The sequence below is a fragment of the Ochotona curzoniae genome, unplaced genomic scaffold (assembly GCF_017591425.1).
Source record: "Ochotona curzoniae isolate NIBS_2020 unplaced genomic scaffold, NIBS_Ocur_1.0 scaffold_4506, whole genome shotgun sequence".
In the NCBI taxonomy this organism is placed as follows: Eukaryota; Metazoa; Chordata; class Mammalia; order Lagomorpha; family Ochotonidae; genus Ochotona; species Ochotona curzoniae.
The window spans coordinates 17,946,170-17,967,790 of record NW_024467119.1 but is presented as its reverse complement, the minus strand read 5'-3'; the positions used below and the strand labels follow the sequence as shown (position 1 = coordinate 17,967,790).

Sequence of the window (21,621 nt, the reverse complement as noted above, 5' to 3'; positions counted from 1 at the left end):
CGGCCCGTTGCGGCTCACTTGGGGAGTGAATCATCGGACGGAAGATCTTCCTCTCTGTCTCTCCTCTCTGTATATCTGCCTTTCCAATAAAAAATAATAAAAATAAATCTTTAAAAAAAAAAAAAAGTTACCTTCATCTATCTTTTTGTCTTTCAAACAGGTCAAAGAAAGTATCCGTTCCATCAACTGTAATATCCAGAGTAATTGGAAGAGGAGGCTGCAATATCAATGCTATTCGGGAGTTCACTGGTGCACACATAGATATTGATAAGCAGAAAGACAAGACTGGAGACCGAATAATAACCATAAGGCAAATCTTCAATTTTCTTCCATTGTTTTATTACACTGTAGTGTATGAATGATTCACTGTACCAATAAATGTCACGTATTATGTGCTTACTGCCATAAAACATTATCCAAAAATAGTGATTTGAGTTTTTGTGGAACTTTGTGCTTAATGATAGTCTTGTTTCAAATGTGTATTTTGTGAGTTTGAGATAGTTTTTTTTTTCCACTACTGAAATACATTCTTGTGAAATGTTTTAGGAGTTTGATATGGAGTATGTCTGTGTGTGAGCACTTGTGAGAAAAGTTTTTAGAATCTTTTGTATAAATAAGCCTCACGTTTTAATTTTGTTTTGAGACTTTTTAAAGAGTGGACTTTGTAGTTTCTCAAGTTAGACTTCGAGATTTATTATTCTAAAATTGCAACATTAGAATTTGAGTTCAGTAATAGATTTAAAATGAAAGTGACAAAAGAATTAACTTATATATGTGTTATTTGAGAGGCAGAGTGGCAGGGGGAGAGAGAGATCTGCAGTCCACTAATTCACTCCCCAGATAGCCGCAACAGCCTGAGGTGCGCCAGCTCACAACCAGAAGCCAGGAGTTCTATCTTGATCTCCTATGTGACTGGCAGGGACAGAAGTATTTGGCCTATCATCTGCTGCCTCCTCTGCCTGTTAGCAGAAAACACCATATAAATATGGTGTTTCATATCACATATGGGAGTCCAAAGTGGCAGTTGTACCTCCTGTGCCGTGACACCCCTCCAAGTGAAAAATGTAAACTTTTCTTATATAACTTGTAGATTTCTTTCTCCTAAGTATCTCTGAAATAAAGATAATATTTAAAAATCGCAAGATTATAAGAAGATGTATTTAATGATTTTAATTAAAGTCATTAAATTTAAATTTAAAAACAAAAGATTCGTAAGGCATTTAATGGCAATTAAGACTTAAAAGCCAGATGCTTTGGGGCTGTCGTTGACATGGGAAAGCCACTACCTATGTAGCTGGCATCCTATGCAGTGACATTGAAGCACACCCAGCTCTCTGCTAACGTGCCGAGGAAAGCAGCAGGAGATGATGGCCCAAGTCCTTGAGCTCTTACACCCAGAAGCTCCTGCCTACAGCCTGGCCCAGACTTGGTCATTGTGGCCATTTAGGGAATAAGCCAGTGGATGCAAGGTTTCCCGTCTCTCTCTGCCTTCCCTTCATTCTTTGTAACTCTGCCTTTCAAATAAAATACATTATGAAAAATATGATGCAGTTGGGCTGATACTCAAGTCTATCTGTAAAGTAGGGAGATAATTGACCAATTTTGTTTTCTGTTTATCCCCTTTCCTTCTGTCTTGACATTTCTCTGAAATAGTTTGGTATCCACAGCTTGCCTTAGCTAAATAAAAGTGAAGTAGATACCCTTTTTGACTAATTTTTCCTTTGGGTCTCCGTAAGACTTTCACTTAAATATTCTCTTGAAGAGTCTCACTGGATTCAGTATCATGGCCATTGTTAACATTATTGGGATTCTTCTTTCTTTTTTCTTTTTTCTTAAAGATTTATTTTTTATTTTTTATTGGAAAGGCAGATATACAGAGAGGAGAGACAGAGAGGAAGATCTTCCATCCGATGATTCACTCCCCAAGTGAGGGCAACGGCCGATGCTATGCCGATCCAAAGCCAGGAGCCTCTTCCGGGTCTCCCACATGGGTGCCCGGTCCCGAAGCTTTGGGCCGTCCTCAACTGCTTTCCCAGGCCACAGGCAGGAAGCTGGATGGGAAACAGGGCTGCTGGGATTAGAACTGGCGCCCATATGGGATCCTGGGCGTGCAAGGCAAGGACCTTAACCACTGCATCATCACGCCAGGCCCAATTCTTCTCTTTCTTAAAAACAAGTTTAAAAAAAAATACATTGAAAGAGAGCCCATCTGTTGACTTATTCCCCAAATACCTACGACTAGCCAGAGCTGAGTCAGGGTGGGGCAGATAGTAGCTAGGAGCCCAAAACTCGATTTAGTCCTTCCACGTGGGTGGCAGAAAATCATTCACTTGAACCATGACTGCTGCTTTCCTGATTCTGTATCAACAGCAAACTGAAATCATAAGCCAAAACTGGAAGTCATGTACCCAGGCCTTTGGACATGCAGCAGGGTATCTTGGCTATTGGGCTAAACTTCTGCCCTCCTTCCCTTGATTTGAGACATCTTCCCACAGCAATTATAATAATTATCCTTCTAGTAGAGAAATTACTCATGAGTGTGTATTAGATGAGGACACGAAGGTAGGAGAATTTAAGGTAAATACTATTTTCTCAGTTTTTTCGTACTGTTTTTAGTATTATCAATTTAAAAGTAACATTTTGAGGGTTTTTTTTTTTTTTTAAGTTTTTTTTTGTTTTATTGGAAAGTCAGATTTACAGAAAGAAAGAGACAGAGAAAGATCTTCCATTCACTGCTTCACTCCCCACGTGGCCACAAGGGCTGGAACTGAGCCTATACTAAGGCAGGAGCCCAGAGTTTCTTTTGGGTCTCCCATGCGGATGCAGGGTCCCAAGCCTTCGGGCCATCTCTACTGCTTTCCTAGGTTAGGCCAGAAGCAGGAAGCTGGATGGGAATTAGAGGAGCCGGGATACAAACTGGCACGTGTATGCAATCCCAGTGTATGCAAGGCAAAGATTTTAGTCATTAGGCTACCGCATTGGGCCCAACTTATATGCTTTTATGTGCGATATTCTTCTAATTACAGTGTGTTTTGTAGTAATAGCATGGCTTCTTTGTCTGAGGGAGCAATAGTAAAATGAATTTTTAGGAAACAAATTATTTTATTCTTCTGAATGATATCAAGATTATTTGGGACAGTTTAATTTTTTTTGTGTGGCTATAAAATTGCTTTTTAACTTCTAGGTACACACACACACAGTTGAATGTAGACCTCATGTGATCAGAAGTAGGAGAAATTAAACCTAATTTTTTTCGGTTAACTTACAGGGGTGGCACTGAATCAACAAGACAAGCAACCCAGTTAATCAACGCTCTTATCAAGGATCCAGACAAAGAAATTGATGAACTTATCCCAAAGAATCGTTTGAAAAGCTCCTCAACAAATTCCAAAATAGGGTCATCAGCACCGACCACCACTGCTGCTAACAGCTCCTTAATGGGAATTAAGATGACGACTGTAGCTCTGTCATCCACATCGCAAACTGCCACAGCACTCACTGTGCCTGCAATTTCTTCTGCATCCGCTCACAAAACCATTAAGAACCCAGTGACCAACGTGAGGCCTGGTTTTCCAGTCTCTCTCCCATTAGCCTACCCTCCTCCACAGTTTGCACATGCTTTGCTTGCTGCTCAGACTTTCCAGCAGATCCGTCCACCAAGGTTGCCCATGACCCACTTTGGGGGTACTTTTCCACCAGCTCAATCCACTTGGGGTCCTTTTCCTGTCAGGCCTTTGAGCCCTGCCAGAGCTACTAACTCACCTAAGCCTCACATGGTGCCTCGCCATAGCAATCAGAATAGCAGTGGTTCTCAGGTGAATTCAGCAGGTTCTTTAACTTCAAGTCCAACAACTACAACCAGTTCATCAGCTTCAACGGTGCCTGGTTCATCTGCAAATGGCAGCCCAAGTTCGCCTTCTGTTAGAAGGCAGCTTTTTGTCACGGTTGTGAAGACATCCAATGCCACCACCACAACAGTCACAACCACCGCAAGCAACAACAGCACTGCACCCACCAACGCCACATATCCTATGCCTACTGCCAAAGAACACTATCCAGCATCATCCCCATCTTCCCCATCACCACCAGCCCAGCCAGGAGGCGTTTCTAGAACTAGCCCTTTGGATTGTGGCTCAGCATCTCCGAATAAAGGGGCATCTTCTGAACAGGAAGCAGGTAGTCCGCCAGTAGTAGAAGCAGCAAACAGTAGGCCGCCCAACAGCAGCAGTTCTTCTGGGACTTCATCAGTTCATTCTACTCCACAACAGCCTCCGGGACCTGCTTCCCAGGAGCCAAGACCATCTCTTCAGCAGTCTCAGGTTCCTGCCCCGGAAGTTAGAATGACTGTTCCTCCTTTAGCAACAACAAGTTCTGCTCCAGTGGCGGTGCCTTCTACTGCCCCAGTGACTTACCCTTTGCCTCAGACACAATTGGGATGCTCCCAGCCTGCTCCTAAAATGGAAGTCCCTGCTATTAGACCACCTGCTCATGGCACAACTGCCCCTCACAAGAATCCAGCTCCAGTGCAGAATTCATCTGTTGCAGTCCTCAATGTCAATCACATTAAAAGACCTCACAGTGTTCCCTCTTCTGTCCAGCTACCTTCGACCTTAAGTACACAAAGTGCTTGTCAGAATTCAGTACATCCAGCAAGTAAGCCCATTGCTCCCAACTTCACTGCCCCCTTACCATTTGGGCCATTTAGCACATTGTTTGAGAACAGTCCTACTTCTGCTCATGCCTTCTGGGGAGGATCTGTTGTTTCATCTCAGTCAACACCAGAATCTATGCTGTCAGGAAAATCTTCATATTTGCCAACTTCAGATCCTTTGCATCAGTCTGATACTTCCAAAGCACCAGGCTTTAGACCACCTTTACAGAGACCTGCTCCAAGTCCCTCAGGTGAGTTTGTATTTTCTAATTTCTCTAACTGCCTGTTAGATGGGGAAGTTCTCGGCCATCTTGATACTGTTTTTAGTCTATGGCAAGGTTGTGGCCACAGAGGTTGTATTTAGTGAACTGTTGTGTTACTTGTGTACTAAATTGTTAACCTGTAAATGCTGAAGTAAATTTTTATCTTGAATTTTCTGTTAATAAGAGCTTTTCATGGACATGCATTGCTCTCAATTATGTAAATAGTATTAAAAAGAAAACTAAAAATTGGGGGGGGGGGATTCTTTTATGTGGTTTGTTTTTTTCTCTTGAGTGCCTGGGTAGGAATTCGCCGCAACAGTTATGATGTCACTTAGGACCCCTTGTGGGTGTGAGGACCAGCACGTGGGCTGTTTGCTGCTGCTGCTGCTGCTGCTGCTGCTGCTTGACTAACTAGTGGAGAGCTGCATCAGGACTGGAATCCCTGAGACTCAAACTGGCACCCATACGGGATGCTGGCATAACAGATGGTGGTTTTACCTGCTATATTGCAATGGTGGCCTCACTACTGTATTTTAATCTAAACAAGTAATTAAAGTAATTAAAGATAATCTGTGCAAGATATTGACATACTGAGGTCCATTGGCCAAATTTAGCATGCTGTGTGCTTAAATGCTTAATACTTGTTATTGTTGGACAAAAAATGTAAAATTTAATAGGCATTGCATACTATTTATGACTAGTTTCACACTATAACAAAATTATATAGTTTGAATCAAAACTAATTAGGATTTGGGTTTTTACTGAGAAGTTCCCTATCCCTGATCTGTAACATTGAAGATGCAACATGGTAGGACAAAAATGGGCAAGTTGAATGGAAACTTGATGTTATTTTTGCCTATTTCTGTAACATGTAAATGTAGTTGCCAGATAATAAATGTTCCTTTGCCAGATTGATTGATTGTTTTCAAAAGCAGTTTCTCCTGGGGCCTGTGTTGTGGCCCAGTGGTTTAAGCCATGCCCTGTAACACCACATTCCATGTAGGTGACTCCTCAATCCTGATTGCTCTACTTCTATCCAACTTTCTGATAATATGCTTTGGAAAGCAGAAGACAGAGGTACAAGTGTTTGGGGCACTGACCCTTGTAAGAGACCTGGGTGGAGTACCAGGCTCCTGATTTCACCCTGGCCCTGCTCCAGCCATTGCAGCCATTTTGGGGGAATAAGCCAGAGCATGGTGGATCTCTGTATCTTCGTGTCTTTCAGTAACTCTGCCTTTCAAATAAATAAATGAAAGTTAAAAACAAGCAATGTGTCTTGACAACTAAAATAACAAAATTATAAGTAGATTATAAGAGATTGTTGTTTGCTTTGAAATTTCTTTCTTTTCTTTTCTTTTCCTTTCTTTTCGTTTAAATATTTTTAAAATTTTACTTGAAAACCAGAGTAGCGGAGAGAAGGAAAGGGCAGAGAGGAAGAGATATTCCATCTGCTAGGTCCTGCCCCAAATGGCCACAATGACCAGAGCTGCTTCAAGTAACTGGGAGCTTCTTCTGGTGTCCCACGTAGGTGAAACGGCTCAAGAACTTGAGCTACCTTCCACTGCTTTCCCAGGCTTTTTGCAAGGAACCGGATCAGAAGTAGAGCAGCCTTACTTAATTTGGCATTCAAATGGGATGGTGGCAGTGCCACAGCTGGAGGAGAAGGCATAACTGGTCCCTGAAATTTAATTTCTTATCTATTTGCTTTTTTATTGTGCTTATTTTTATTGGAAAGGACGATTTGCATAGAGAAGAAATAGAAAGATCTTCCATCCACTGGTTCATTTCCCACATGGCTGCAACAGCCAGGGCTGAGCCGACCCAAAGCCAGGACTTTTTGGGCCATCCTTTGCTGCTTTCCTAGGCCAAAAGCAGGAAGCTGGATGGGAAGTGGAGCAGCCAGGACATGAACCGGCATCAAAAAGGGACCCCAGCATGTGCGAGGCAAGGATATTAACTGCTGAGCCATCACTTTAGATCCTGCTTGTTTTTCTGTTTGAAATGCAGAGTTGCAGGGAGAGAAAATGAGACACACAAAGATTGTCCATTCACTAGTTAACTGCCCAAATGGCAGGGTTGTGCCTTGCTAAAGTCAAGAGCCAGAGGATTCTTCTGGATATCCTATGTGGGTACAGGGGCTGCTTCTCCAGATGCATTATCAGGGAGCTGGTTCAGAAGTAGGGCAACTGGCCTGGCACAGTAGCCTGGCAGTTAAAAGTCCTCACCTTGAATGCGCCGGGATCCCATATGTCCAGCTGTTCTAATACCAGCAGCCCCACTTCTCATCCAGCTCCCTGCTTGTGGCCTGGGAAAGCAGTTAAGAATGGCGCAAAGCCTTGGGACCCTAAACCCGTGTGTGGGAGACCCAGAAGAGCTCCTGGCTCCTAGTTTCAGATCAGCACAGCTCCAGCTGTTATGGCCACTTAGGGAGTGAATCATTGGATGGAAGATCTTCCTCTTTGTCTCTCCTCTCTCTATATCTTACTTTCCAATAAAAAATAAAAAAATAAATCTTAAAAAAAAAAAGAAGACGAAAGTACGGCTGAAACTTGAACCAGCACCCGTAAGGGATACTGTGCCACTGCCCTAACCCTTACATTTTATTTTTTGTAGTAGTTGGAATTTAATGATAATATCTAACTTTGAAATGTTAACTGTATGGAGAAAAACTCAAATTAAGATCTAGAATGAATAAGGAAGTTAAATTTTTTATTTTGTAAAAAGTTGTTAAAGGCCATATCTCAGGAAAGCGATCTTTTTAGGAATGTGCAGTTGAGTAGCATCCAAATCAGCACTCGAGGCTTACTATAGGAGCTTTTCAAAGCAGAATATTAAAGATATTTATTACCTAGAAAATACCTTTATTTTTTTCGAAACATTTTCCAGATGCTGTTTTTAATTTTTTTTTGTACTTTTTGCTAATGCTCTGTGTCCCATACATATTTTTTTCCATGCCTAACCAATAACTTTTCTCCTATTTGAATTGATTTTACATATTTCTTTTTCATTTTTTCAATCTATTTGAAAGCCAGAATGATAGAAAGATAAACAGGTAGGGCGAGAGCCCTTGCATCCACTGGTTCACTCCCCTAATTCTCCTAAAAGCCCAATTGAATTTGTCCAAAGCCAGGACCAGACCTTTCTTCTGATTTGCCACATGGGTGGCAGGCCCAGGCCCTTGAGCCACCCATTGCTTCACTGGATGTGTTAAGCAAGAAGCTGGATCAGAGGAGGATGTAGGCATCTCAAGCCACATTTTGTTAGGCTCTACAACAGTGTCCCAGAATTAACTTTTCTTATGTAAATGCATTGGCCTTTTATTTTTAAGTCAGATCTCTTACAGTTTTAGTTTTTATTTTGAAAAATTAACAAAAATGTAAGAAAGAGAATAATAAACACTTGTGTATTCCTTTGCTTGTGTTCTGTACTTACCATTTTTGCAGACTCCACTGTTGCTCCCTCCTCCTTCCTTTTCTCTTTGCTTCTTTGCCTTTGTTCCTCCCTTCCTCTTTGGGTGTCTTTCATTTGTCGCTTCTCTTTTCTTGCCTGTCTCTCTATTTTTCTCTCCTTTCCTACTTCTTCCTTCTCTCACCCTTTTGTCAGGTGATGAGAAAACAGTTTTCAAACTTGATAATTGACTTCTAAATCTTTTTCATGCATAGTTCCTAATCAAGCATATTTGTGTTCACTACTACGCCTACATTCACAAGTTTAATTTTCAGTACCATTATCAGTACTACTATTTCCAGTTGAGTTTTTAATCTTGAATGATTTTGTTTTATTTCCTGTTGATTCAAGGTAAAATCAAAGTACACAAATTTATAGCCTAAAATCTCTGTAGGCTGTAAGGTTTCTTTGACTTTTCCTATAAGGTTTCTTTGACTTTTCCTGGTCTAAGGCATACTGCCACCTCCCTCTTTAAATACTTAGATTCTTTTTAAGGAGTCCGGCTGTCTTGAAAACTATTGTGAGATTCATCTGTTACTTCTGTCAGTGATTAGAATCAGATTAAACTGTTTTGGAAGAAACTGTCGTATAGTAATGCTTTAACGCCATACTACACTGTATCAGGAGACATTCAATAACAGATTATCCCACTTTTAGGTACAGAAACAAATTCTCAGATGCTAATTAATAAGTCTTAGGATGCTAATTAACAAATCTTTCCCTTATAGAAATATATCCATAGCATTATTATAATTTTTAACACTATTTTTTATTTATTTGAAAAGTAGGGTAACAGAGACAGATGAAGAAACAGAGCTCTTCCATCTGCTAGTTTATGCCCCAGATGGGCCTGTCTGACATTAGGAGTGAGGAGATTCAGCCTGGTTTTACATGCAGGTGGCTAGACCCTAAAGTATTTATTCTATGCTCTGTTACTTTCCCAGGCACATTAACAAGTAGCTAATGGGAAGGAGAGCAGCTGTACTTGAACATAACTCTTCTGATAAAGGATACTGACTTTGTAAACAGTCTTTTTTCTTCATTTCAAAGATTTATTTATTTACTTGAGAGACAGAGTTACAGGAGAGGTGGAGTCTTCCACCCAGTGGTTTCTTCCCAAATGGCGGCTGCAGCTGGAACTGAGCCAGACTGAAGGCAAGAGCTTCTTCCAGGCCTCCCACGTGGATACTTGGGCCCAGGGTCCCTAGCACATTAACAGGGTGTTAGATAAAAAATAGAGCAGCTAGGGCTCAGACCGGTGCCCATATGGGATGCCAACACCTTGGCTCTTATTAACCTATTTAAATTCTACATCTATGCGTACTCTGTACTGTAACAGTGAAAACAGTTGACATTAAATATAAAAATAATTTTGATATTCCTCTGTGTAATGAAATAGCAAGTCAGTGGACTTAAAGAAGTAACTCAGTAGGCCAGCACTGTGGCACAGAGCGGCCCAGGTGAATGGGTCTACGCGCCCACTTGAGGGATGCAGGTGAAGGTCCTGGCTCTTGGCTTCATACTCACCCAGTTTGCACGGTGAACCATCAGAGGGAAGATGTTACTCTATCTTTCAAATAAACGCATAAATCTTAAAAAGAGAAAGAGAAGTAATTCAGGAGAAATGTTTGTCATCTAAAATAACTTGGGATGTATTTAAACTCTACAAATGTTAGGTCTCTCTGTTTCTCCTAAGGATAACTATTGCAGGTTATGATCTCATGTTACAGGTATTGTCAGTATGGACTCACCATATGGTTCTGTAACACCTTCTTCTACACACTTGGGAACTTTCGCCTCAAACCTTTCAGGAGGTCAGATGTATGGGCCTGGAGCACCCCTTGGAGGAGCACCTACGGCTGCTAACTTCAACAGGCAACATTTTTCCCCACTTAGTTTGTTGACTCCGTGTTCATCAGCATCAAATGGTGAGTATTATGTGGTGTACTTCCAAAGAAGAGTTCATATGGTATGTGTTGTTAAAAGTTTTGCATTTTCCCAATTTGGAAATTTTTAATTTTTAAACCTCACTATAATTTAATACTATATTTTAAAAGATTTTTTCATTTTTATTGCAAAGTCAGAGAAAGAGAGGAATTTCTTTCATCCGATGATTCACTCCCCAAGCAGCCATGACGGCCAGAGCTGAGCTTATCTGAAGCCAGGAGCCTGGAGCCTCTTCTAGGTCTCCCACGTGGGTGCAGGGTCCCAAGACTTTGGGCTTTCCTCAACTGCTTTCCCAGGCCACAGCAGGGAGCTCGATGAGAAGCAGGGCTTCTGGGATTAGAACTGGCACCCATATGGGATCCTGGCAAATTTTTGGAATCTAATTAGGTTATTTCCACATTGGACTACAAAATGGAAGTATATTTTTAAAAGGACTCATTATTTGAAAGAAATGCAATTAACTCTTGTACTTTCAATTAATTTACGTTACTTTTACTGTTTGAGAGTGATCAAATTGCTTATACTTTGAGAAAATTATAGGGACTGGCACCATAAGGTAGTAGGTTAAACCTTCACCAGTGGCACCACATCCGTAGGGGCACCTGTGCTAGTCCCAGCCACTCCACTTCCGATCCAGCTTGCTCCTTCTACCTGGGAAAGCAGCAGAGAATGCCCCAAATTCTTGGGCTCCTGTGTTCATGAGGGAGACCTCGAAGAATCTCCTGGATCCTTGCTTCAGATTGCCCCAGTTTCTTTTCATTATTTTTTTTAAGAGATGTATTTGTTTTACTTGAAGGTCAGAATTAGAATGAGATCTTCCATCCATTGGTTCACTCCCCAAATAGCTGCCGCATCAGCATAGGGCAGGTCCGAAGCTGGCCGCCAGGAGCTTCATCTAGGTCTCCCTGTGGGTGCGGAGTCCCCCAAACTTGGGCTGTTCCCCATTTCCTTCCAAGTCCATGAGTAGGGAGCTGGACCAGAAGTGGAGCAACTCCACAGGCTGCCCCAACAATTTAGTTTTTGGACTATCAGTTTCTCCTAACAAAACATGTTAGAATTGGTAATAATATCTTGATTAACTCAGTAAAAGAGCAAAAGAAAAATAAATATTAGACACATCAACAAAATACATTGTCAGTTAAAACATGAAGTAAGTTTTTGCCCATACTGTTGGGTAAGTATGAAAATACTGTTTTTTTTGTTTGTTTTTTTTTTTTTTTAATTTATTTATTTATTGGAAAGGCAGATATACAGAGAGGAGGAGAGACAGAGAGGAAGATCTTCCATCCGATGATTCACTCCTCAAGTGAGTGCAATGGCCGATGCTATGCCGATCCGAAGCCAGGATACAGTAACTTCTTCCGGGTATCCCACATGGGTGCAGGATCCCAAAGTTTTGGGCCGTCCTCGACTGCTTTCCCAGGCCACAGGCAGGGAGCTGGATGGGAAGTAGAGCTGCCAGGATTAGAACCGGCACCCATATGGGATCCTGGCGCGTGCAAGGTGAGGACTTTAGCCGCTAGGCCACTGCACTGGGCCCAAAAATACTGTTCTTAAGGAAGACAATCTGTGACATTTTTCATTGGGGATTCTTTTTATCTCTGAAATGTTAACAACTTCTCAGATAAGTGGAGGATGGTATAACCAGCATTACATAGCATAATTTATGTAATAATCTGTTGAATAGAACTTCTGGTGTGGAAGGATGCTTGGTTGTCACATTTGAATTTTACATATCTGGTATAGCAAAAGATTAAAATTTACTTATTCAAAGCTATAATGAATTCAGCATTAACTTATATGTACTAGAACAGTAAAAATATTTTATTTAGTTTATAAGGATCATTGACAGATACATATTGAGAAAGGGACCGGTTTCAGTCTGTACTTGAGCCTTCTCTTCAGGGTTCCTTCATTGAGGTGTCCCTTTCGAAAAGAAAAGTATAATGAGACTACTAAGAAGTGTTTTCTGTGATAGAATTCCTGCAATTGCATGTTACACTAATAATAATTGTGAGTTTAACTGAATGGATAGTGTTGAAGTTCATTTCCCTCATCCTGTGTTCTGCCTCTCTCCACGCCTTTGTCAGCAAAATCTTAATATGCAGTTAGATGAACTTATGCAAGTCGCTGAGGTAATTGTCAAGTTCTCACCGATAATATTCATATAGGATTAGTGTAAGAGATAAATGGAATTATGTATCTGCTAACAGCTGCTATTAATATTGTTTATTAAATTTATGACCATAGTAAGAATATGGGTGATAATGAGAGTAATATTAGTCCAATGTGCAGTAATTTTAGAAATGTGTCAGAAAAAAATTGTGTCACTAATGATGAAACCTGGGGGGAAGAAAAGATAATTTAGATCTATATAGATGAATTTTGAACATCATCCAGATTAGTAGAGTGGGAACAGAGGAACAAACATTTATAAATAATCAGTGATAATAATTAGTATTTAATGTATTCGGAATGGATTTTCTGCTTAGCGTTGTTGTGCTCTTCTTTGACTTTTTTTTAAATCCCTGAGTATAGAACATCTGGGTCCCTGTCTTCTGAGTGTGATTAGTGGAAAGAGCAGAATCTGAACTGTGATAAAACCAAACATATTCTTTTTTTTTTTAAAGATTTATTTATTTATTTATTTATTTATTATTACAAAGTCAGATATACAGAGAGGAGGAGAGACAGAGAGGAAGATCTTCCATCCGATGATTCACTCCCCAAGTGAGCGCAACCGCTGTTGCTGCGCTTATCCAAAGCCAGGAGACAGGAACTTCCTTCCAGGTCTCCCACGTGGGTGCAGGGTCCCAAAACATTGGGCTGACCTTGACTGCTTTCCCAGGCCACAAGCAGGGAAGTGGAGCTGCTGGGATTAGAACCAGCGTCCATATGGGATCCTGGTGCATTAAAGGTGAGGACCTTACCGCTAGGCCATGCCGCCGGGCCCAACCAGTATGCAACTGATGTTGTGATGCAGCAGGGTATTCTGCCACCTCATCACAATAATGGAGCAGCTGTTGAAGTCGGGCTGCTCCACTTCTGATCCAGCCTCCTAAATGCACCTGGAAAAGGAGCAGCACATAGCCTGCAAACTGGACATCTATGCTCTGTGTGGGAGATCCTTTTGGCGTTCTTACCTCCGATTTTGGCCTGGCTGTGACCCAGACTTAGTCATTGAGGGAGTGAAGCAACAAATGGAAGAGTGCCCTCCCTTCCTGTCCTCTCTCTTTTCCTTTTCAAATAAATCTTAAAAAAAAAAAAAAGATTTTTTTTTTTTTGGAAAGCCAGATATACAGAGGGAAGGAGAGTCAGAGAGGAAGATCTTCCATCCGATAATTCACTCCCCAAGTAGCCTCAGCAGTGGAACTGAGCCATCCAAAACCGGGAGTAAGGAACCTCTTCCACGTCTCCCACATAAGTTCAGGTCCCAAGGCTTTGGGATGTCCTTGACTGCTTTCCCAGGCCACAAACAGAAAGCTGTATGGGAAGCCAGGCTTCTGGGATTAGAGCCAGCACCCATATGGTATCCAGGCATGTGCAAGGCAAGGACTATCCTGGCGGCCCCACTCCCTGCTTGTGACCTGGGAAATCAGTCAAGGATAGCCCAAAGCATTGGGAACCTGCACCTACATGGGAGACCCGAAAGAGGCTCTTGGCTCCTAACTTTGGATCAGTGCAGCTCCGGCCATTTTGGCTGCTTGTGTAGTGAATCAGTGGACAGAAAATCTCAGTATATCTGACGTTCCAATTAAAAAGTGCAATAAATCTTTAAAATAAAAAATAGTGGGCTTGCAGGGAGGGAGCAGATTAAAGGGTTGTCTGCATTTAGCAATAATCAAGTGGGGCTGGTCTGCAAGCTAGCCTGCTTCACAGAATACTGTCAATATGTGAAGGGCTGTTGCTTGTTTTTTTCTTTTGCTTTGTTTGTTTGTTTTTAGAAGGGTAGAGTTTAGGAAAGGGAAACCTAATTGAATACACAAGTAGGTCAAGCTCCTAGGGAGAAATCCAGAGAGGAAGGTAGGTTCATGTGTTGTCTCTGTTGCCTTTCTGTCTTTCCTGTTAACGTCTTTATGTCTGTTTTGGGGGACTGGTTTTCCTCAGTGATTTAAGTATGTCTTTTCAATATGTAGTTTAAAAATGCTTAAAACTGCCATGTTTGCATGTTCTTGTGCTCCTTTTCATTTAATTCAGCTTTTAAAAAATAGTTTAATATTTAATTCAAGTTTTGTCTTTTTTTTTTTTTTTTTTAGTTTTGTCATCTTGTTTCTAGTTTTACAATATGTGAATTGTGCGGTTCTGTCTTACCTTTTTCCTTCAATTCTGTTAGCTCACTTTGGAATCTTGGGGATGTGGTTTAAGCATAATACTATAGGTTTGTTTCTGTCTTATGATATATTTACATGGAATTTAGGTGTGGTCCTGGTAATTTTTGTGATTTTTTTTTTTCATGAATTTTTAGTTATCTAGTTAGCAGCTCCATAATTTGGATTTTAATTGTTTTAGAAATATGCAAATTATGGCCGTGTTGGACCGTTTTGCTTTGCCCTGTTGTCTCTTGTTCTGCCCAGTTGAGAATCAATGATTAGAAGTATCTTGTGATTGTGGGGCTTCCTTTTGAAAGAAGGCTTGAATGATTATCCTGCGAGTTTACGCCACTAGTAGTGCTGTTGCTTCTTCAGACCTTGTTGCATAAATGCCTTCAGACCAGTCCTGCAGTGGGGGAGAGGCGACACCTTCCCCTCTGCACATTTCACCTGTTGTCGCAGAGTTGCAGGCGCTGTTTTCTGTTGAGGATCTTGGTCTGTTGTAAGGCCCGCTTTTTTTTTTTTTTTTTTTTTTTTGTTAAAGATTTATTTATTTATTGGAAAGGCAGATATACTGAGAGGAGGAGAGACAGAGAGGAAGAGCTTCATCTGATGATTCACTCCCAAGTGAGCGCAATGGCCGATGCTATGCCAAACCAAAGCCAGGAGCCAGGAACTTCTTCCGGGTCTCCCACACGGGTGCAGGGTCCAAAAGCTTTGGGCCGTCCTCGACTGCCTTCCCAGGCCACAAGCAGAGAGCTGGATGGGAAGTAGAGCTGCCGGGATTAGAACCGGCGCCCATATGGGATCCTGGCGCGTGCAAGGCGAGGACTTTAGCCACTAGGCCACTGCACTGGGCCCATAAGGCCCTCTTGTGCTCAGATCTGGTGGAGGATTAATTTCTCATTGCTCCCTTCCACACCGAAGGATAGCCTGTCTTTGGCTTCATTTGTGTATCTTTAGTTTTGTTACTTATATTATCCATGAGTTCTTGTTTTTGCTAAATACTTAGTGTTTTGGTTTTGGGGGGCAATTTGGGAAAAGCCAAAACATTTGTTGCTACCTATTTTCCCAGAATTCCCTCCCCATAGCAATGCAATTTTTAACATTTATTTTGTGTGGAAGGGATAGAAATCTTTTAATGCTGATCATTCTCTAGATTGCTCACCAGGGTTAGGTGTGAGCCAGGCCAAAGCTAGAAGCCCACAACTGGATATAGATCTCCCATGTCTCCCATTGGGGTGCCAGGGAAGGACTTTCCCAGGGTACACATTAAGCAGGAACCTGGAATCCAGAGTGGGGCCACAGTAAGAACCCATGCACTCTGGCGTTGATGTTCCACCTCAGCATGGTCTTTTCTTCCTTCTTTGAAAGGCAGAACGGGAAGGAGATATAGATACAGACTAGTTCATCTCCGACTGCTCTGAGCTTTTTGGAAGCCAAGAGCCAAAAGCTTCTTCCGAATCTCCCATATGGGTGCAGGGGTCCAAATATTTGGGCTGTCTTCCACTGCTTTCCCAGGTGTATCAGTGGGGAGCTGGATCGATAGTAGAGCGGTCAGAACTGGAACCATTGCCCATGAGATGCCAGCACCTAAACAGCAGCTTTATCCACCATGCTTCAGAACAAACCCCATATCCCAGCATCTTAACTGCAAGGCTAAAATGCCTGCCCCTGTTGCAGTGCATTATGAAGGTGAAAATCTAAAAACATTTTAACTGCTTTTTAAAAAGCCTCCCTTTTCCGTTGTTTTGATTTGTTAAAAATAAATGCTATTAAGTGATATTAAATCCATGACTATGAAAGATCTAATATTTTATAAAAGGCAAGTACAGACTGCTTCAAAAAATCTTTAGACCAGTGGAGTTACAGTGTAAATCCATTTGGATGTAAAGTTTTTGACAGCCATCCGGTTTTTTCTTAGCAAGAATTTTCTGGTAACTTTGCAATGACCTCTTATATTGCATGGATGTCAACATTTTTTTAACTCAAAGAAATGTATCTTTTAACTCGATTTTCCATGAGGTTTTTGCAATACTGTTGTTTTTCTTTCATATACTCACAGGTTTTTATGCTTAGCAATATTATAGCAAAATAATTTCATATTTCCTTTGTAATTAGTGGTCACTAACTCATTGAGAGTATAATAATACAAATGTCAGCACTTGTCATGTGGAATTGCTCTCGGCAATTCTGTGTATTTAAGTTTTTTTATTGATTCGTGGCTGATAACAACTGATGTGGCTGATAACTGAATTTGTCTTCTAAATTCTCTTAGAAATATTGGGGAAATAGACATGCTGTGCTTGTGGGTGGGTGTCTAAATCTGTTGCAAAATCTATGCACATAGGATGAAACTTCAAAAAAGTTCATAGAAAATGAGCCTAAACAGTAAGCTTGTTTTGGTGCACATACCTGTTTTTCATGAACTTCTTTATTACACACACACACACCCCCTACACCCCAGAAACTTGAAATGTATAGTTGATTGTGCATCATACTGTCAAGCAGTTGTGAGTAAATTGTGGATATTCATATAACAGTTTTGGCTTCCAGATTTCATGGTATTTATATTATTGAAGTATAAATGTGCTTAAGTATAAATGTGTACTATGTTTAAATGTGCTTAACAGTTAAACTTTAAACAATAAATATGATTTTGTCTGTTGCTATGTATTTTTTTCAGTAATGTATAAAGCAATTGAATCACAAATGACTATATTAAGAACCCACCTTGTTGTGGTTTATCATTTCTCCAGATTCTCCTGCACAGTCAGTATCCACCGGAGTTCGTGCACCATCACCTGCCCCTTCATCAGTACCTTTAGGGTCAGAAAAGCCCAGCAGTGTCTCTCAGGACAGGAAAGTTCCCGTCCCTATTGGGACTGAACGTTCAGCAAGGATCAGGCAGACTGGCACTTCAGCTCCATCTGTTATTGGGAGTAATTTATCCACATCAGTTGGGCATAGTGGCATCTGGTCCTTTGAAGGAATTGGTGGCAATCAAGGTATGATACCCTAGCCTACCTACTAGAGTTTAAGTTTATACATTTCACTCTAAAATAGGCAGTATTTGATTTCCATAGTCATTTTAAAAATATCTACTTTTATATTGTTAGTGACTTTGTAAATTTTATTTAAAAGGCAGAGAGAGCGATTTCCTCCTCTTAATGAATAATTCCCCAAATGCCTGCAATAGCCAGGGCTGGGCCAGCTGACACCGGGATCCAGGAACTCCATCTGGGTGTCATACATGGTTGGCAGGGACCCAAGTACTTGGCCTGTCACTTGGCTGCCTTCTCGGGAAGATGAGGAGGTTGTTGGGTTAGGAGTGGAAACTCAAACCAACGCTGCCACACAGCAACCATGCCTTGTTCTGACTGTGTAGTCACTTTGTTTTGGGAGTTCTGATTTGGGGGCTGGCACCATGGCATAATGGATTGTCTTTTACTTTATTGCCGGCAACCCATATGGATATCAGGTTGTGTCCCAGCTGCTTCACTTCTGATACAGTTCCCTGCTTAACGAAGTACAGAAGATGGCTCAACTCCTTGGATCCCTGCCATCCATGTGGGGAACCGGAAGAAGCTCCTGGCTTCAAATCAGCTCAGTTGTAGCCATTGCAGCTATTTGGGAAGACAGACAACAGATAGAAGACCTCTTTCTGTGTCTCTTTGTAACTCTGCCTTCCAAATAAAAAGAATTCTTTAAAAAAAAAAATACAAGTTCTGTTTTCATATGATTTCTCCCCTTGCAATAATGAATATTTTCTGAAAATAGGTGGATATAAATGTGTTCTTTATTTCATCATGTTAGTGAAATGCTGATAGATCCTTTCAAGTCCTTCAGATTTTGTTATGTTAGCTTTTCTGTCTTTTGTCAACACTGTTTCTTTGACTAATGTGTCTCTATCTACAAATGTTAAAAGACTGCTATAAATATATGAAGCCATTTGGAAATAATTCGTATCTCTGTGTGGAAACTATTGGAAAAATGGAAAACATTTTATTTTTCTACCTATTGATTTTAAATATCACCAACATATTCTTCTTCTTCTTTGTTTTCTATCAGATAAGGTAGACTGGTGTAACCCTGGGATGGGAAATCCAATGATTCATAGGCCGATGTCTGATCCGGGAGTGTTTTCACAGCATCAAGCAATGGAGCGGGATAATACGGGAATTGTAACTCCTTCTGGTACATTCCATCAGCATGTTCCTGCAGGATACATGGACTTTCCTAAAGTTGGGGTAATGGCGATTTATAAATAAGCATTTATTATTTCAAAGTGTTTTTTATTAACCTTCTAACCTAGTGGATAAGTATTTGTTTAGTGATGCTGCAGTATGGGCCTGGAAACAGATCAAAATTTGGCTGAAATAGAAATAAGTGCTGATATTGTTTTACCTATTCAAAAAAAGTATTTTCTAAGTTATGTCCAGTCTTACATAATGGAAAAAGAACTTATATCCCTTGATAACTTACACATTGAGTAAATTGAGATGGAATTTTAACTATCCATTTTAAGGCTGTTGGTTGTTCTTTTCTTTAAGGGTATGCCTTTCTCTGTGTATGGGAATGCAATGATTCCTCCAGTGGCACCCATCCCCGATGGTGCTGGAGGACCCATATTTAATGGCCCTCATGCTGCGGACCCCTCCTGGAACTCTCTGATAAAGATGGTATCAAGCTCCACAGAAAACAATGGCCCCCAAACGGTAAGCCAAGTCACTCAGAACAAACATTTATCTAGTATCATCGACAAAAAGAATACAGGTAAATAAATCATAATATCTAGATTATATATAAGAAATTGAGAAAATTGAAGGATCTTTATATATAGTAGAGTAATGTGAAAAATAATACCAGAGGTAGTGGATCCGAACTAAAATTACAGAATAGCATTGTGTATTCTATTGAATCGCATATGGTAAGGGAAAGATTTTTAAGTTGTAAAGTGATTATAATGTTATACTGTATATCAGAATTTACTAGTGAGGTGAAAAGAGCTCATCTCTCTTCCATAATCATAAATCTGTAAGTGTTTGGGTAATGAGTTCTTTTAAAATGGTAGTTAATCTGATCCTATATCAGAGACACCAGAGTCAGGAACACAGCAATAAAAGTGGTTTTATCATTGCTTTTCTTTGTAATTTCCCATTATGTTTCAAATTGAATGAAATTTGGGTATTTTTAATTAATTATTTAAGAGCCTTTTTAAAGAGTTTTAATTAATCCAAATCTATGTTAAGAATGAATGTTAATAGATATATATTCTGTTTCTAGGTGTGGACTGGACCCTGGGCACCTCACATGAGCAGTGTGCATATGAACCAGCTTGGCTGATGAGGATCAGCTTGTTAGCCTGCAGATTGCTTTCATTCAGAGGAAAACAGAAGTGGCCAGAAAAAAATCTATGCTCCCAAATCATTCTACTGATGTGCTTGACTGAAGTGTGTAGGCTTTTTTGCAGAAGAACTTACTAACTGACCTATTTTCTGTGAACATTTGTGACTGCCCATTCCCCACCATCATCCATTCTACCTTAGTTAGCATTTTTCTTACCATTTTTCTTTTTTTCTTTTCCTCTTCCCCTTTGGACATAACTTTCTGTTAAAGCTGTTCTTTGGCTGGTTGGTTTTAGTACTGTAAACTGCTTCTGAGCAAACACGGAAATTTAGCAAAATTATGTAAACTTGATCCTGACGTTTTAGAATGGCAAATAAATGTACAATTGTTTACATAACTGAAAAGGCTAAGCAGAAAGTAAATTTCAATATGTCAGTATAGAGGCTCTACTTTATGTAGACTTAAATTAATGTGAGATATGTACCTTCATATTCAGAAATCTGGATGTTTCCTTCATACATTAAACTATTAATAAGCATAACTTTTCTACTTGTGTAATTTAAGTATAAAGTAAAACGATGGGCATTATCATTGGACTTTTCCCTACATTGGCTTTTAAAATACTCGCCTTGCTCTCCTTTGGGTATGTTTGCAGCAAGACACATCTGGAATAAGAAGTTTCTGACTTTGCCACTAGATTTTCTGTTTCTTTTCATGGCCTTTTCTCACTTTTAAAATGATGACACACTTCTCTTCACTCTTGTCTCTCTTTACCTTTACCACTAATACCCGTAAAATTCTCTTGCTGATCGTGAAAAAACTCTGTAAAGATTTTCATTGTAATGGCTGCTATGGAGACGTAGAGCATCTTCATCAGTGCTAGTGGTTTCTTCTAACTATAAAATGTTTAGACTTCCTGAGAATTTAAAAAGCCACCACTGTTCCCAGTCAGCATATACAAGCTCTTCATATACTGTTTATTATTAATTCAGTGTACTATTTTATATTGGATAATATTGATTCTTAACATTGGCTTTCCAGTCATCAAGAGTCAACATAAAAATCTCATTTTTCAGTAACTTTAGTGGAAAGTATCTTATTTCTTTTCTCAGTTTGAAACACTTCTGGTTCTTTACACCTGTATGTGATCAATGAAAAGGATCAACAGCTGCCTTGGGTCAAGTAATAAAGCTTGCATTTGTCATTATGACAATGTATGGTAGATACATGAATACACAGATTACAATATCAACTCTTCATCATTTAACCTGTTTATGTAAGATACAGGGCCACATTCAAATTGCTCAGTGGGATTTATATATTCCATCCACTTGAAACAATAAACGGTAATGTATCCAAGAATATGTGTCCTAACCTGTCTCATACGGAAAAATAAGCTATATGGTTGAAATGCAAAAGCAGCAAGCATGAAAGTAAAGTAATTCCTATGTCAGTTTGTCATTTTAAAAAAGATACGAACTCTACCCTGATGATGCAGAAGCATAGTATCCTGAGTTAACACTTCTCCAACTTTTCAAATACATGAACTGGATTTCTTTGCTCTTTTAGCCTGAGTAAAGAATAAGAAGGCAAATTCTAAAATGTATCTAGAAGCTGTAAACAACACGTTCACGTATTTTAACTTAAGAGGTGG

The 21,621-nt window shown here is 40.2% G+C and overlaps 1 protein-coding gene across 5 annotated transcripts in view; it reads left to right on the top strand.

Moving 5' to 3' along the window:
* ANKRD17 (ankyrin repeat domain 17) overlaps positions 1-20,956 on the top strand; it is a 160,587-nt gene extending 139,631 nt beyond the window's left edge. For all 5 annotated transcript variants that reach the window (XM_040967477.1, XM_040967473.1, XM_040967475.1 and 2 more), the window contains 7 exons: positions 161-310; positions 3,269-4,902; positions 10,092-10,289; positions 17,378-17,626; positions 18,690-18,868; positions 19,172-19,336; positions 19,905-20,956. In XM_040967477.1, the coding sequence (XP_040823411.1) occupies positions 161-310; positions 3,269-4,902; positions 10,092-10,289; positions 17,378-17,626; positions 18,690-18,868; positions 19,172-19,336; positions 19,905-19,964 (2,635 nt within the window). In that variant the 3' untranslated portion in view covers positions 19,965-20,956. The remainder of the gene's footprint in view (positions 1-160; positions 311-3,268; positions 4,903-10,091; positions 10,290-17,377; positions 17,627-18,689; positions 18,869-19,171; positions 19,337-19,904) is intronic.
* The last annotated feature ends 665 nt before the right edge of the window (positions 20,957-21,621 follow it).